The sequence below is a fragment of the Elaeis guineensis genome, unplaced genomic scaffold, assembly GCF_000442705.2.
Source record: "Elaeis guineensis isolate ETL-2024a unplaced genomic scaffold, EG11 Super_Scaffold_31900, whole genome shotgun sequence".
NCBI lineage: Eukaryota > Viridiplantae > Streptophyta > Magnoliopsida > Arecales > Arecaceae > Elaeis > Elaeis guineensis.
The window spans coordinates 3,007,937-3,025,997 of record NW_027332420.1 but is presented as its reverse complement, the minus strand read 5'-3'; the positions used below and the strand labels follow the sequence as shown (position 1 = coordinate 3,025,997).

Sequence of the window (18,061 nt, the reverse complement as noted above, 5' to 3'; positions counted from 1 at the left end):
TAACCCCTTGATATTTAAATGCCCATACCATAAATACCACTGCAAAGATTCTTTTTTCTAATTACTAGCAACAAGTGCATGATTTTCTACACTTGAAACTTCAAAGGAAAACATTTTATTTTCTATCATTTTAATATTAACTATAGTCTGGCCTGATTTTTTATCTTTAATAGTGCAAGAAGCATCATCAAATAACACTAAGTAACCACTAGCCATTAATTGCCCAACACAACAAATTATGTGACAAGCTAGCCTGAAGTAGTTTATCATGTCCAAGTCCCACCCTCAACTTATAAGTCTCATCAAGTTCTTTGAACATTGATCTCATGCCAAACATATGATTTGAGCTGCTGCTGTCCAAAAACCAAATTTCACTTGGTACATCATTTACATGCATATAGGCCACGAACAACTACTTTCTTCTTCGTCTTCTTTAGCATAACTTGTTTGTTTTTTTGGTTTCCAGCAATCTGCCTTTATATGCCCAAACTTCTTGCGGTAGTGGCATTGAATACTACTTTTATAACTTCTTTAATCATCAGCAGATTGTCATTGCTCAGTTTGTCAATAGGATCTTCCTCTGCCTATGTCTCTGCCACAACCTCGACCTTGATATCCAGCTTTGCCATTTTCTCTACTTGCAACCTTTTTCGAATCATCCTTTTGTGAAGATGCTTCCCCCTTCACCTGAAATACCTTCTCCTCACTTTTTCCAAGTGAACTATTTAACCTAGCCTCATGAGCTTGCAAGGAGCCCATTAGTTCATCAAATGAAAAAAATAGACAAATCCTTATGTTCCTCAATGGCTACAACTACATGATCAAATTTGGAAGTCAAACTCCTCAAAACTTTTGCAACTACAATTTGATCATTGAGTTGCTCACCATAGGACTTCATTTGACTAACAATTGTTGTCCTCTAGATAAAAAATCTTGCACTGGTTCATTTTTTTTCATAAATAAAGTTTCAAATTCACAATGAAGGGATTGAAGTTTCACTATAATTACCTTTGTTGAACTCTAAAATTCTTTCTACAGTATCTCCCATGCTTGCTTGGAGGTAGTGGCTGCTGCAATCATTGAAAAAACCATCTCATGAACAACTTGTTGAATGAAGGACAATGCCTTGGACTCCTTTTTGTTTTCCCTTAGCCTCTGCTTCTCATCTGGATATGCAAACCCATTCTCTACTAAGTCCCATAGGTTTTGAGACTTGAATAGAGTCTTCATTTTGATACTCCAAAACTCATAGTACTCTCCTTTGAAAATGAAATGAGAGGCTGAGTAATGTTCATACTATTGTTGTTTGCTGCCATAGGAACTCTCTCATAGGACTTTCAACAAACACTTGGGTGATCAAAACTTGGATGCTCTGATACCACAAGAGCTGGGAAAAAACTGATGAAACTAGGTGAACAAATAATGAAAATAGCAGAAACAAAATTAAAAAATAGAAAAATTTTGCTGAATAATGAACTGCTCTTGTTTTTCACACACATCTGAATTGAAGATGCCTATTTATAGGCTTACAAGATAACTTGAATGCTAAAAAATAGGTTTACAAGATAACTTGCATGCTAAAAAAAAATCTAAACTGATAGTAACAATAACTAAGAAATATCTGCTACTACAGAAACAAACTAACAAAATCAGATATCATGGACACAATCAAGCTAAACATAGAAAAATTGATAAGGATTAAGTCAAATTAATGATAAATAGTTCTAACAAAACTGTAAATTTTGAATCACTTCTCAACAGCTTTGTTATAATGGACCTTCCAATAGTAGAAATCCAATCTCTGTGATAGAAATCTCTTAAAGAAGGTTCAATGTGGTAATAACAAGCTAATTGGTTGGTTAAAAAGCATATATGGTTTATCTGATATAGAGTCCTAGACTCCATCCCATACCTATACTGATTAGTATTCGTATGTTGTGGTTAGGAAGAGTTTATTTCTGAATGAGATCTGAGAGCTATTACTTGAAAAGTGACAGTATACACATCCCTAGAGAGACTTACCTATATGAAGGTATCTGTACATGACTGTGAATGTAAGATTTAGAATATTTCTAGTACTCTTATGAAAATCAAGATATGATATAAATACCTAAAAATTTGTGTTATTTTATTTTATAATTTTTTAAAAATTTTTGAGTTTTGTGGAGGATTGTTGGAGAGAATCCAAAAAGAAAATTTAAAATTTTTCTATAATTCTCCTCCAAGCATTTTAATCTTACTTTTTACTTTTATAATTTAAATATTTAATCTCTTCATTATTATGATTTTAATTTCTGACCATTGGGCTTTTAATTACCAACGGTTATGTGTATTTAATTTTATTTTTATTTTTTAACCATTGGGCTCCTTATTAAAGATCTTAATGAGTCAAAAAAGTCCCAACGATTCACATTAGTTGGCTACAAAAAGGCCCTCTTAGGACTTGAACTAATAAGCCATCCAAGAGCCTTCTCTTTTTCTTTCTTTTTTAAGCTTTTTCCAATACTTTCTTTTTTATCATAATATTTTATCTTTTGATTACTGAAAGAATCTCCATCAGTCTCCTCCATAATGTACTCGCAGGTGGAGGATCTCATCGTATCTTCAGGTGATTTTTCTGAATTTTCCTAGATGAGGGACAAGAATACATCTTAGGACAGTTTCTAACATGCTTCCGAATTTGATCATTTTGTATTTTTGAATTTCTGTAAGTTATTTATAATGTTCTTTTCTAATATAAATTCTTATTAGTTTTTTAAATTACATCTAATTTTTAAATATTATTCCAATAAAATTATTTTTGAGAGCAGTGAAGTGACACTATACGCAAGGAAAAGATATTTGAAATATGTTGAGAATCAGATTTTGAAAAGGTGTTTGCAAAACTTATTATTGGGCATTTGGGGGAGTTCGCTCACCAAGCATTGGCTCCCTCAATGATAAGGCTGCAAATGAGTTCGCTCACCAAGCATTGACCCGCGACTCGACCCAGTCTGACCCATGACCCGACCTAGCCTGACCTGCTTAGATCCGATCCGATCCATTTTAAAGGACCCGCAGGGTCGTGTCAGATTCTAAAATTAAACCCATTCAATATTTCAGATCGGATTTGGATTTACTGAATTAGACCCGTTCCGATCCCGATCCAATCTAAATTCAGTATTAATTCAATATGTAAACTATCGAACAAATAGAGTGGGATTAGAATTCCAAATGCTAGTTATAGCATTGTTATTTTTTATATAGTTTTACTCAATTGGATCATGAGATTTTTAGAAATTATCGATAAATTATAGCCAAGACAGAATAATATTTTTTTTTATCATAAAATTTGCATATTTAGTTTATCATTCGAATGAGCCCGACTAGAATTTGGATCCGAGCCGAATCCGAATTTTTTAGATTAAGATCGGATTATACATGTATCCGATCCGATCCGATCCAAAAGATTCAATGGGCAGACTTTTTGATCATAGATCCGACTCAATCCGATTCGATTTTCAATTAGTTGGATCCGAATCCAATATTAGAATCCGATCAAGAACCGAATCGGATAGGATACTCATGACCCAGTCCGATCTGACCTATTTCCCCCTAATGAAAGGTCCCTGACTGCAATACATGGCCAAATGAAAAGACTAAATTATGAAAATGAATGGTAAATAGGTTTGCAAAACCTGTTCAAAACGAGTTAAACATTCTTTCAAAAACACTTCTCAAGATTTTGAGCTTGGAAGTGTCCTAAGTAGAGTCTCTGGTTATCCGGGGAAACAACCATGTGGCATGCTAAACCTTCAAAATCATCTACTTGGTGCATGAGGCTAAAATAAAGCGATTAACCTTGCAGAAATCATGAGCATTGAATCAAAACTTTTGAAAATCATCTAATTTTAAAATGGCTCTCAGATAGGGACGGCCTATCCTTGCTTTTTGGTAGGAGAATCTTGCCGCCTTGCCACTCCCTTGAAAGTTCTCGAAAGAATTGATGATTTTTTCTTTTTTCTTAGTATCCTACCTTTTTCTATGTTCATTTTTCTTATATTTCTTTTAATTCTTATATCTTTTTTATATTGTTATCTTTTTTTCCTTTTTATAAAGCTAATGAAGCAGAAGTATGGGCCGTGATTGATGGGCTCAATGGTCGCTGATGTTTTGATTCTGGATGTCCCTAGGAGCAATGAGTACCTAGAATTTTCACACTATTATTTCCTACCTTTGTTTTACTGCACATACTTATTAATTTATTGCATTAGTAGCAGCGCAACACTTTTTTTAGATATAAAACAGTACTAGATGATTTGCCTCAGACTTGGCATTCCATCGTAGACAGTTCACTTGTTAGCTTAACTGCTTGGTGCATGTGCATGCTTTAGCGACTGGAATAAGGAGTCATCAGGGGTATCTTTGTAAGTGTTCGTTGGATCAAAAATTTGTCAATCCAAATTTAATTTATTTATTAAATAAATTAAAAATTTAGATTCAAATATAATTATTTATTAAATCTAATCCGATTAACATAATTTATTTATTAAATAAATTAAGTCAGATTAAATAGATTAAATTAATAAACAAATCAGATTAAACAAGTCAAAAATAATTTGAACAGATTAAATAGATTCGATTATGATCCGATTCAATTATTAAATTAGTCAAAATAAATAAAATAATTAAAAACCTAAATTTGAATTCAATCCGTCCAGTAAATAGGTCTGGATGGATTAATTTGTTTATGATTAATTTATTTATGATCTAAATTTATTTGTGTCAAATTAAAATTTATTTAAACCAGATTGTTTGCATACCATTTTGACGGATCGAATCATAAATTGCCGCCATTAGTGTCCGCTCCGACATGCATTGGGGTAAAATGTTTATCGCCACTGGCCCATGTCTCAAGTGGGGCCCGACACATTTGGTTATGGGCTTGTTTTGGAACGAGAGAAGTATCGAAGATCACACGCCATCATTTCTACACTTATTTTTGTTTTTTTATTATTTATTGAAGAATAAAAGAAACAGAAAGACGAAGGCAAATGCCTACTATGTCCTTGATCACTAAAGTGGGAGAAAACCCAAGAATTGGGACAAGCTTGATCAAGTCGCCTTTGACTTGCTAAGTTTTTGCTATCCAATATGGACATTAGGAGCTTCTTTTGGAGGCTTGTTGACCTTATATTGTGGGTGTGTGAACAGTGTGACTTGACCTAAGTTGGGCAGAGTTGGCTAGGTTTCCCTTGGTTACTTCCAACCGATGCTAGGTTACCTAGATATTTTAAAAGATTGCTTGATTCACCAGAACCAAGGCCGTCCACCCATTGATGTTTCACAAATACCTTACTCACAAATACCTATTGGGATATCGCATAATTAATTTGAATTATGGGCTTAGTACCACTGGGGAACATGAAGATGACCAAATTCCAATGGATCTCTAGATTCTTTCTTTCTTTCTTTTTTTTTTTTTTTGGTAGAAAAGATTCTTTCTTTCTTTACTTGCCGGTGTTGATGTTATTTTGAGTTTTTTAAGCAATTTGTACTCTACTGGGGGTCGCCTCTTGATCCGCTTCGTAGATGTTTTGGTAGGTTAGGTGACCTAACTCGGCCTGGCAATCCTTGCCCCCTCAAGCTTTCCTAAGCAAGTTTGCTCGTGGAGGTCCCAGGCTGCTGTTGGCATTGGTCTTAGCTCCCTCTAGATTGAACTCCCTGCGTCAAGGTTCAATCTATTAATTTATTAATAAAATATTTAATTCAAAATTTTAAAATTTTATAAATATAAATCTATTTAAATATAAAAGCTTATCTTAGATTCCCCATAACTTGGTTTTCTAAATAAATAAAATTTACTATTTTATCTTTATTTTTTTACTCTCTTAAGATTTTCTGACCCCCACAGGATATCCCAAGTAGGTGCATCACAAACGGACTCTTCAAGAGACTTCTAAAAATAAAGAGAGATGCAGTTTAATAAAAAAATATATTCAATCTGATGGTAATTTCAAGAGATAAATTCTTAATAAATGGACAGATTATATGAAAGGATGTCCAAATATCCAATCGAATTTATCCTTTCACATTCATAAATAAAAAATGGATCATACTTTCAATCCATCAAGACAACATCCCCTCCTATTTAACAATAAAAATAAGAAGGACAATTGGATGATTAATTAAGTGAACTCAAGTGCACCCATTAAGCACTTGAAAAAGAATTGTATCCACATAAAAAAAGATCGGAAAAAATTATTTTAATCAAATTTATCTATTTTCAATGCATATGGATTAGTATCTTGAGAGGAGAACGTCATCAGCTATTTGCACTTTAACAGAACAAATTCTAGTCTAAAGGAAGTACATTCCAAAATATGCCTTGAACCCAATAGCATCAGACCTTAATTTTTTTTATTGTACGTAAATAATTATTAATTAAATATCAAACATAAAACTATAACATTAAATAAGAAAGATTTTTCAACACAGTCAACCTGCCAATCCCATTACCCAGTGAGAGAGAGAGTCGGCGGCTCAGTTTCAGCTCATGCATAGTGCCTTTTAGGATACATAGTACCTATTAACTTTAATTACTTAATCAATCGGTATAATTAGATAAAGAGATGATCAACACCTACCCTTTACATTTAGCTCGATTGTTTAAACCCATCTCTTATGAAGTTCCAAATATTCATATTGATTGTCCTCCGGCTTTCCCTTGATCAGAACAAATCAAATGAAGCCTTGAAAGTTCATTCATAGATTTCGCTAACTAATAAAACTAGGCTTATATATTCTTCATCTCTTGTTGGCCGGATGCTCATTTCATTCCATATTTGAAATAAGTGATGCTCCTAAAAGAAGGTGAAAATATCCCACCTAAAATGGTGGAGTTTGTCAGCTTAAAAGTCTTAAGAGTTGCAAGACTCATGGCCTCACCTAATTTCTCTACATATTTCACCCTTCAACATCCTCGACTCATTGTGTTCCATTCATCCAAGAAATATTAGGCAACTAGGTTGTCATTTGTCCAAGGAAGCCCATAATTTAAGAGCCAACAACATTATCCTTCAATCATTTGTATATGGTCACAAGCAAACTATCACTATCACAACCATGTATATGCTAAGAGATCTCCAACAAGGACCATGCAAGATGAATCAATGAAGCAGGCAATACTTCTTGAATTTTTATTTTTTTTACTTTTATAACACTAAGAAAAATTAAATTATTTCATATTTTGTTATACAAAATGTTAATTTTATTTTGGGATGTTTCAAAGAGACATATCTATTGGAAGTATGACAGCCGTTCTTCAAACGATTCTGAGGTTTTTTTGGCCTCTCTTTATGCAAGTGTTTGTCCTCTCATAAAAGAGTTTGAAGCATGGTTATTTCTAAAGCATCATATCTCTTGGGTTGCACCCTTCTAAATCCTATAAATAAGATTTATTGTATAGTATCAAAGTATCCAATATGAGTACAAAATGATTGTGAGAATTCCTACAATGATTATTGTCCATTTAATATAGTTTTGTTCTTTGTTATTCCTTGCAACATTTGGAGTCAGACTAGTTTTGATTCAACCAGCAGTTGAATGTATCTTAAGAGTAGGCTGCCACAAAACTGTTTATGCTAAAGAGGGAAATACACTTTGAAGAGAGCATCCACCATAACTTGTGACATGGATGGGAAGCCTAGCATAAACTTCAGAGCAATACAACTGAAGATAAATTATTTTAAGAAATTAATTAAAATGAAACCTGGCAGTAAGAAAGCAAAAATAAATTTTGAAATCGAAGGATAAACCAAGAACTGAAGGCGTAGCATTTTTTCTCGCTACCAAGGACTCCAACTTGCTACGCTATCATTTCCTGGAATCTAGTAGGATACTATAGAGTCTGTAGAGCTTCTGCAAAATGTACCATGCAAAGATTTTTTTTTTTTTTTTTTTTGTAAAAGCAGCCATGAGCTAACATGTAACCAAAAGAAAGCATACTTTATTAATAGTGTGCTGACAAAATTTGTGGTACATAGGGGCAAATTTATAAGCTGTAGATCCAGAGCGCGGATTATCTGTATATGCGATGCGGTGCATCGTATAGTATGGTGCATTGCATGTATCATTCATCGCATGATGGATAGCTGTGCATAGCGTGCATTGCATAGCCCACTGCATGTGTGACTGTGCATACTGTGCACTGCACGATGTGGTGCATAGCAGAGATTCTGCGGCCCTAGATCCCTTATATTGATGACAACCAAGCATCCTCCGAGTTCGACTACAACATGAAAAATAAAGTCCTATTATCACTAAAGCAAGTTGTCTCAAGCTTCTAGAATGGAGATATATATGATGGTGGATCTAGTGTCATTGGATTGGTTTGGATGGCAATTAGTCTGCCATTAAATTGGATTTCAAGGTGATCAGGTTACCATCAGATCCGCTGGACCATCCTTGGTTGACGTTGAGGTGAGGCCAAACCATTTTTTCAAGGCCTTATAGAATGTCGTCTACCATCAAATTATTCTAATGATAGGCTTCCACCTAATTGCAAGCTTTATACTGTTGGATTGGGTTTGACAACATAATAGCTATGGTTTGATCAGACCTCGGCTTGCCACCTGCATCAGGTGCTTAAATTGGTGATTTTTTTAATTATTTTGTGCTAATTATAGTTTATATGTATGGTAGGCATGACCTTTCCAGCAAAACTCTCATAATCTTTGCTCATTTTTTAATGACATAGAAATTGAAAGTATCTTAATAACTCAATGAACATTTTTGTTGTAACTAAGGTCAAGAAAGAAGCTATTTAGACTGCATCAATGAAGGATTTAATTCAATAGTTCATCTTTTGACCTTAAGGCGGCTAGGTTTCTTTTTTTGAGGCAATCAAAGTAATAGATTTCAATCAACAGCTCCAGACCTTCCATATTTTCTTGGAGGGAGCCAAGTGACAGATCATACATCCAGAATTGCTTATTCTATGGCTATAAGACTTGTTATTTAAGATTTTCCAATTGAATTCTGTGCCGAGTGCCAAGTTGACTGAGGCTGACATTTTTCAAAGCAGTTGCACGTGAGGGGTTTGTCGCACCTTTAAAAGACAAATCAGCATTGCTTGGTTGAAGGATATTGAAGCTGAGTGCCACTGATATAAAAGCCGAAGTTAGCAGGTTTGGTCGCCCAGAAGTAGGTGCCGCCCCACGTATGACAAGGGTCTACCAGCGCTTGCATATGGGATGCGAGCTCTCCATTGGCAGGTAACAAGGATTTATTCACGTTGTTGTACTGTTTAATTTTATTTATTCACGTCGATGTATTGTTAATTACAACAAACAATGGGGACATCTATTCAAATGTCTCATCCTTTCCCAACAACAACAATAATAACAACAATATTAAGATAAATTATAAAATACTCATTCAAATTTAATTCGATTTCACTTATACAATCTATATTTTAAAAAGTATCAAACTGATCATTCTAATTATCAAATGTTCTAATGTGATCCTATCATTTACTTACTAGTAAATGGTGTTAGCTTGCCATTTCAACAAACGAAAATGCTCCTTGCTCATATAAGAGGAGGATGAGAAGGAAAAAGAGATGGAGAGAAAGGGAACAAAGAGGAAGAAGGGTTACTGGCAAAGAAGAGGTGGAGGTGAAGGGAGCTGCCACGAAGAGAAAAAATGGGGTCGCAAAGGTTAGCGTGGAAGAAAATGGTGGTATTGATTTGCCTCATAAATAGAATTGGAGGAGGAGGAAGAGGAGGAGGAGGAGGAGGAGAAGGGTGACAAGAAAAGGAAGAGAGATTACCAATAAGGAAGGAGAAAAATCACCATCGTCCTAACAAGAAATCTTGGATCTAACCGTCTTCTCAAATAATCTAGAGAAAAAAAAATAAAATATTAAAAAGAAATGGATATGACTATCCAGCTAGCATATATTACTAAAAGCATACCTCATGGTCTATTAAAATGAATAAATGAGCAAATCTATTCATATAAATGGCATAAACAATCACAAAGATATTATGCATAAACATCTCAACCATTCTAAAAGTAGATTTATTTCAATCCCACTAAAGCAAATGAATAAAGAGGCCCTTAATACTAGTTGAAAGAGAGTTTCTCTATAAATTAGCTGAATTGGCAAATGCATATACATTTATATACACACATATATATACATGCATAAATATATTTAACTGAAGATACTACAAACGGAAGAGCCAATAACTTTTCTATAAACCTTGTTGAGACTATTCTTTATGTAGAAGACTGATCTAACTGTTTTCAAACATCATACATATGGTTGGTGCATTATATGAATATCTAAGAATTAGAACGTCGGGCTCAAACAACTAGCAAAAAATTAACTGCCTAATCAAAGTTCAATGCCCTAAAATGTAGCATAGTTTGACTTAAAGATGAACATTCTATAAAATGGAAAAGCACAAGAGTGAAATATTGCAGCATAATATTGATGGGAAAGTGACAATAAAAAAAACTATCCAAATAAATTAGATTAATAGTAAAGCTAGAGTAGTTTCTCCTGTGTTATTATTAATTTGGCAACAAAGAAAAAGACGCATGCCCGACCTAGCAATTCAACCAAACAGAACCACTCCATAATAACATTAAGAATAATCCATCTTGTCAAATTTAACAAAACCTATCTTATACAAATAATAAATAGATATTCAGTAATATCAAAGAAAATATTGTAGCATGAACTACAACTCAGCACCTAAAAATTCAAATATGTCAGTAATGACCAAAAATGACAGATGAAAATAAAAAAAGAAACCAAAAAAAACCACAAATTAACATTCAAAAATTATATGTAGTTCCAAAAAAACAATATGAATTGAAATCAATTAAAACATCAATCCATCTAATCTCTTTCTCCTTCCTATTTTTTTCTCTATTTTCTTACTCCATTTGTTCTATGTTTTTGAAAGAATGGGAGAGATGAGATGGAGTAAAGATGGATGGAGAAAAGTTTAATATGGGCATAGGATGTGTGTTTTCTTCTCTTGTGCACCCCCCGACCTTCTGCTTCATTTCCAAGAGGATAAAAAATAAAAAAATTTAATTGATATACTCTATGATCTTATGCTCTCTCTACACTCCTCTTTCTCCCTACTTGATTTGAAATTTTTTTCTTTTCCTTCTCATTTGATTTAAAATTTATTTATATTAAAAATATTTTAAATATTTATAAAATAATAATATCATTGATAGTCATATGATACCATAGTATTAACAAATATAAATAGTAAGATAATATTAAAATATATTGATAATTAAAAAATCAATTTAATATTTTTTTAAATATAAATAAAATCAAATTAAAATTGAAAAAATATTCTTCTAATTTATCTAAATATATTTCATATTTATTGAACCATTTCTGTCAATAGAGTAATAACAAGCTGCAGCTTGGAGCACAATTGGGACAGCTTGTCTTTTCCCTTTTTCTTCTCTCTTTCATATTTTCTTTTGCGCAAAAGCTCCTTAACATTATACAGAATCGGAAATTTAAGTAAAGAGCGAATGAATAAAGTAGCAGTAATCGAGGGAAAGCGGATCATAAAAGAAAAGGGAAAATACAGAACAATTCGCTATTACAGATCTTTTCTAATGTCCGGCTGGTATTGGCCAATCATATTATATCCATGATCCCAATGACCCCAAAATCACCATCACAAGAATATCAGCAATCATGAAAAACAAGCAGCAGAAGACGGCGAAACAAAACTGAACGTGGCGTGGAGAAAATGATCGATAAGCATGGACAAAAGTGACTCCCTACATTAGTTACATCGGTTCCCCAACATCACAAGATAACCCAAGCTGCACAAGCAAAAATTAAGTTGCACCAAAAAGATATATGGCAAGTTTGCGAGCATTCCAAAGTACTGATTTTCAACTTCCATAAGCAAAAATAAGTTGCACCAAAGAATATTTAACAACATAATTCTCAGAATCTGCTTAACTGGACCGTACCACAGAATAATGAGAGCAGCAGGCTATAACTGGATTTTATCTAAATGGCCTACCAGCCACATGGCATGTCACCAGAAGGACAACATGACATAAAGAGAGATGAAAATGAAGACCGACACATGGGAAAATATCAAGTCCAAGTTAGCGATGGGAATCTCCGAATTATAAAATGCAACAAGTAGCTAGGTCACTAAGGTCGTAAGGTGGCTAATATAGCATGCAAAGACTGTTTAATTAGATGTACATAATCATTTATAGATGAAACTGAAATTTGATTACATGATACCAGAGCTAGTCCGTCCTGCAATAGTGCTAACAGCGGTAACACCTTGATACATCCAGTGTTCAGTCATCAAGGATTTAAACATCTCTGAGTGTCATCCATAAACATTTACATGCATTAAGGCAATACAGGATACAACAGACCTAAACAAGAACTAAAAACCAAGCCACCTAACAAGCACACGCAACCCTACCTTTGTAGTTAGTCACTACAAAATAGGCCATGGAGCAGGATAATTAGTAATTATCATTGACCAGATATTTATCAAAGCCTTGGCACCGCCATTCCTACCGATAATAAGCCTGCTGATACCCTGGTGCTAATCCATTGTTGTAACCTGCCAAACCATTGTTGTAACCGCAATAGGCAGGATAATTCATCGGAGCTGATGGGTAAGAGGCACCAAGAGCAGCAGGGGCTACTTCCTCAGTTGGATATGCATATGGGTCCCTGATAGCTGGCGGGCTTCGGCTGCCATAGACCCCATGTCCTGCTGGCCTATCATAAGGATAAGGTGGGGCAGCAGCGGGATAAGCAGCATGGGCTGATGGTGATCGCACAAATGTTGTCGTAGCAGGGAAAGAAGACACATAGGCATTGTTTGTTAGACGACCAGCCTTTGCTGGAGGCATTGGTCCCCCATTATTGGCTCGTGTGCGCTTGTTGGCAGGACCACCTCCAGATGGCTTTTTCTTCTCCACCTTAGCCTTCTCTAAATTTTCGAGTCGTTTCTGGAGACCTTCCAAGGGGAACTCAGCTTCAAGTTTGCGGTCCTCGATGCATTTCATAACAGACCGAAGAGCTGACTGTTCCTTGCGGCTGCCATTGTTCTGTAATAGAGACAAATAAGGTTCCCTAACTTCCTACATCTATGGAGAATAATATATGGACTACACAATCTGAATAAAGCACCATTTAACTAGATTCGACCATCCAATGTTATGACATAACTACTACCAGCCAAATGATGGGAACATCTGACAGGTCAACTTACAATAAAATCTCTCACCCTGAAAAAAGTGAATTGTGCAGCTGAAAAGAATAATTCCACACCATAGGAAAACATTTAAAACCACACCTAACTAGAAAGACACCAAAAAAGCAGCTGGATGCTGAAGATCTAATTGGGAATTCTTTAATTCTAGAAATACATAACAAAGCAAATGTATAAATGAGTAGACATACCACAGCTTGGCCAGAGTTGTTGCGGTCCTCTGAACTTGAAGATGTAGCCTTCTTTGAATCTTTCAGAAAGGATTTCAGTAATGGTACAGGAGGGAACTTGTCCTGAAGACCAGCCTCATAGGCAAAATTTATCGCATCCAGCTGCTGACCCTTACTAATTAGTTCCTCAATTATATCTGCAGAATAAAGCACAATGAATTTTGAGCTTGAATATCTGAATCAACATAGCCATGTTCTCCCAAAATGAATTGGCAGAAGAGCTGATCTTTGAGAAACATCTTGTTTTACTGCCACTCACTCATTGGAATATTCAACACCAAGAAGAACTCTAATAGTGAAGACATATGTTACAGAAAATATAGCTCATAACAGATGATAACACAGTTTATCAAATATATATGATGGCAACAGGAATAAAGTAATGAGTAGCATATGTTTTCATAAAAATCTGAAAATCTATTAATATGTTTAAAAGCACAAAAATGCTTACATCCATCAGAATGATCAGTCTCATGATCTGGAAACTCAGCCAGCAGCATTGGCAATACAGGCCCTTAGACAAACGATCATAATATATAAAGAAAGATAAGATAGTAATGCTGAGTGAGAAGAGGCTTGTTGTAAATATAGGATTACCAAATAGACTACAACTTATGCAAGCCACCATATCTGAACAGCCCAACACAACCCCACAAGCATTCATTTTATCTAAACAGCAGTAGGCGAAACCTCATAAAAACATGTACTAATGCCGTTTCTGTTGGTGTGCATAGATAGCAATTTGCTTGGCAAATCTAGATACAGACCAAAAACTAATGAATCTGCACACACAGAGCAGCTCATACCATCCATTGGCATTACCACCACAAACTCAAGTATAAGAACCAAAATTATTTTCAACATGTTATAAATACAAAACATAATGCCAGAGCATCCTGCTCCAATATATGCCTGATATTATCATATAAAAGGTCCCATATATATCGCCTATAACAACATAAAGGCATCCATGATATAATATATAATTAACACCGATATAGTACTAGCACTATAACATATGCAACAAAAACAATATTGAGATGGTCATTAAACATGTGGAGGAACTTGTATGCTGTTGAAACATCCACAGGACCCACCAGTTCTCACCAAAACAGAATAGGATGCAGAAGAGAAGATAGACGGCATCGAAAGAATAGCAAGACACTAGAGCACAGCATAGGTACCCTGAACAAAGAGGGCCAAGCCAACTTGTACCATTCAACACATGGTTGTTCGTCCTAATCTTTTGGTCCCCTTATATGCATAAAGTATAATAATTTGAAAATTGTTGAGAAACCTTGCTCCTTTTGCTTTTGAAGGCAAGAAGATGCAATTACCAGAGATGTAACATCCTCTTCATCATTACTCCCATTCAGACTTTCCTATTGCATCCCCATATGTGATCAAGGTGTTCATAGAAATAGATAAGCATCACAACAATGAGATCAAGATTGTTGAGAGATAATTTGTTCCCCATTAAATTCCACCACATAATCGCTATGATGACTGAACTACCCCTAGTCCACCACCAACCCATCAAAAGTAAAAGCAAACAAGGTTTCTTTGAGGGACATGCCTAATATTGTTACTACAAGAAAGTATCAGCAAGTATTTTTGAATTACATGAGGAAAAGGCAATGTTATTTTTCAATTCTTAAGCTCCTTTTTGTTAAGTCAGCCAGATTAAGTCCTGGGGAGACATTAAAGTGAACCTCTAGTTTAAGCATCACTAATCTCAAGTCTCAATTCACAGCATCCCTCCTTGGAGAAAGAGGCATAGATTTTGCAATAACCATAACTTTTGTTAACAAGATTGGTGGGATTAAAAAAGTGTTTCATTTTTTTCTTCACAAAGTGCAATCTACAATTCTCATGCAATCTACAAACGAGACAATCAGAACAATTCCATTATATACTTCAACTGCTAATCCTCCAACCCATGGGAAGCAGCACCAGTAAACTTTTTTTTTTTTTTTTGAAGGGATAAATATTTGAATCAAATATAAGTCGCCGGGGAAAAAAAAATCATACCAGCCATCCTATCCTCAAGCCCCAAGGAGACTGCAAGCCTGGGCATCTGCCTCCGCCATGCGAAACTAACCACGAGCCTCCGGTAGAAGTCCCTGTCCTCCTTCGCCGCGATCCCGAAGGTCACCACGTGCTGGAGGAACGTGTGCGCGTCCGGCGGCTTGGCGCTCTCTATCCCCCCGCGCTGCTCCAAACACTCCTTCCACGAGTTGGCCATCTCCCTCGCCCGCTCCCTCACGCTGCGCGTCACCAGCGGGCGGGCCGTCCCGAGCTCCGGATCCGCCAGGACGGGGACCAGGGATTCCAAGATCAGCACGCAGGCCCAGCCGACATCGTTGGGGGACTTCGCCGCCGCCGCCGCCACCACCGGCGGCCGGCGATCGACGGGGAAGACCTTGGAAATGGCGTCCATGACGAATTTGGCAGGATCGATGCAATCGGCGAGGGCCGGGGGGAGCTCCGAGCGGAGAAGCTCGACCTCCTTCCGCTTGGAGACACGAGGTCCCAGAAGGCATCGGAGTCCATCCGGTGCAGAAAGATCTGAGCTTGCCGGGGAGATCGTTGGTGTCGTTGTTGTTGTCGACAGGGGTAGCAGGGGAAGAGAGGGCGAGGAGAGCTGCGTCGCGGCGCTCCCCAACCTTGGCGAGGGCAAGGTCAACGGCGCTGTCGATGGAGAGCTCGCGGCGGTGAAGGGAGGCGAGGGAGCGCTGGGTGGAAAGGTCGAGGGACTGGCGCTTGGATCGGAGAGACTCGGACCAGAGCTGGAGGTCGCGCTCCACGGAGGAGAAGTGGTCGGAGAGCTCCTTCCACAGAAGAGTGCAGCTCGTGATCAGCTCCCGCTGCCTCTCCAGCTCATCGAAGCTCTCCTGCACCAGAGAGCTTGAGATGGCGGCCGCCGCCGAACCCATCTCTCGATCTCCTGGACTCTCGATCTCGATCTCTTCTATCGGAGAAGCAAAAGGAGAAGGAGGATGGAGAGATCCTAACCCTAACCCTAACCCTAACCCTGCAGGAGAAAGGGGAAAGGAAGGAAAAGCGCCAGCGGGGGCAACGGAGAAGAAAAAGAACGGGGTGCGGGAGGGGGGCGTACGGTCAGAGTGCTGACGAGTGAAGTGTTGACGCGTGGCGGTTGCCCCACTGTAAAGTGTGATGGATGGTGTGGTAGGTCAAGGGTGATCGGTTATTAATTAAAATTAAGGACGCGAGGGGACGCATCGGACCCGGATGTGGCCACCACCGGTGACAAGAACGAACGTGAGGCCAAGAATTTTGAAAGCTTACTGACCGAGGTCTCCATGTTACCCACAGGTGCCAGCATCTCCCACTTTGCCGTATGGTTGAACCCTTCCCGCGCAACCGTATGGCCGATTTCTCTATCTATATTGCCTTAGATCGCCTACTATTTTACATGTGAAGACAGTCATTCTTAGGATTGCTCCAAAATCCAGAACAGTTTCTTAATAATGGAAGACTATCTTAATTTCAATTAAATTAAACGATCCTAACGCCCTTTCACATATGAGTAAGTTCGCCACCAATGAGTAAATCAAAACCACATGCAATCTATATGCATTTTGCACAAAACTAGATCTATCGGACTTGATTGCAACAAGATACCTATTTCCTTCTGAGCGAAAGACCACAACCCTTTCCTACGGAATATCATGTTGCTCAATTCAGATCAGCCAATCATAGGTTAACACATGACATGGTAGAAATCAGGTTCAATTCGAGTCATTACCTGAGCTGATCCAAATAAGAAAAATCTAGAGATAGCTCTTTACTTGCCTTAACCTTGACTCTTCCAACTTTGGCGGTATATAAAATAGGGCATAGGGTAGCAAGCATATCATCTCAAAGTATCAACACTACTATATTTTTCTTACTCTTTATTGTTCATCAAAACCTTGTCTAATTTAAGCATCAAGGACTCTCGATATGATCAACTCGATAATTTTTGAGCTTTCTTCTCTTCTTGTGTGCAGGACGACAGACACAAATCAGATATCCTCTTCAAGCATAGATCCATCGGCCGTCTTCATTTAGTAATCGGTTTTGGCAGCAACATATTGGCATCGTCTGTAGGAATAATAAAAAATAAAGTCGAGAAGAGAAAACAATGCAAAAAGCAACAAACAAGTTCAACCGGATGCTAAGCTTGAGTCGCATGGCTCATAGCATGATCTATATTCTTAACCTGCTCAATAAACTCCAGCATCATTTCCCTAAGTAGTTTAATCTACTCGTGCAGCAATTGCAAGCCTTACAACTATAATGCAGAACTTGCTACCTAAAGAGACCAATCCTCGACCTACTATGCAGAAGTAGCCGATTACCTAGCATAGAGTGGTGAACAACTTCATTCAAAGAGCATTAATATCCATCAAGGCTGCCAAGCTCTGAACCATTCAGAAGCAAACTCGAGCCCTAGGTCATACTCCTCAAACCGACCTAAAGAACTTCAGCAAGGGACACTAACCTCAACAAGAAGATTAAGGAGATGGATAAGAAGATTAGAGC

At 37.0% G+C, this 18,061-nt stretch overlaps 1 protein-coding gene across 1 annotated transcript; it reads right to left on the bottom strand.

Annotated features, from left to right (window-relative positions):
* Positions 1 to 12,235: 12,235 nt before the first annotated feature.
* LOC105033397 (FRIGIDA-like protein 4a) lies at positions 12,236 to 16,583 on the bottom strand. Its single transcript, XM_010908174.3, is given in 5 exon segments — positions 12,236 to 13,119; positions 13,475 to 13,650; positions 15,545 to 16,036; positions 16,039 to 16,071; positions 16,074 to 16,583. Coding segments are annotated over 5 exon segments (1,620 nt in total). The 5' UTR covers positions 16,450 to 16,583; the 3' UTR covers positions 12,236 to 12,576.
* Between the last annotated feature and the right edge of the window lie 1,478 nt (positions 16,584 to 18,061).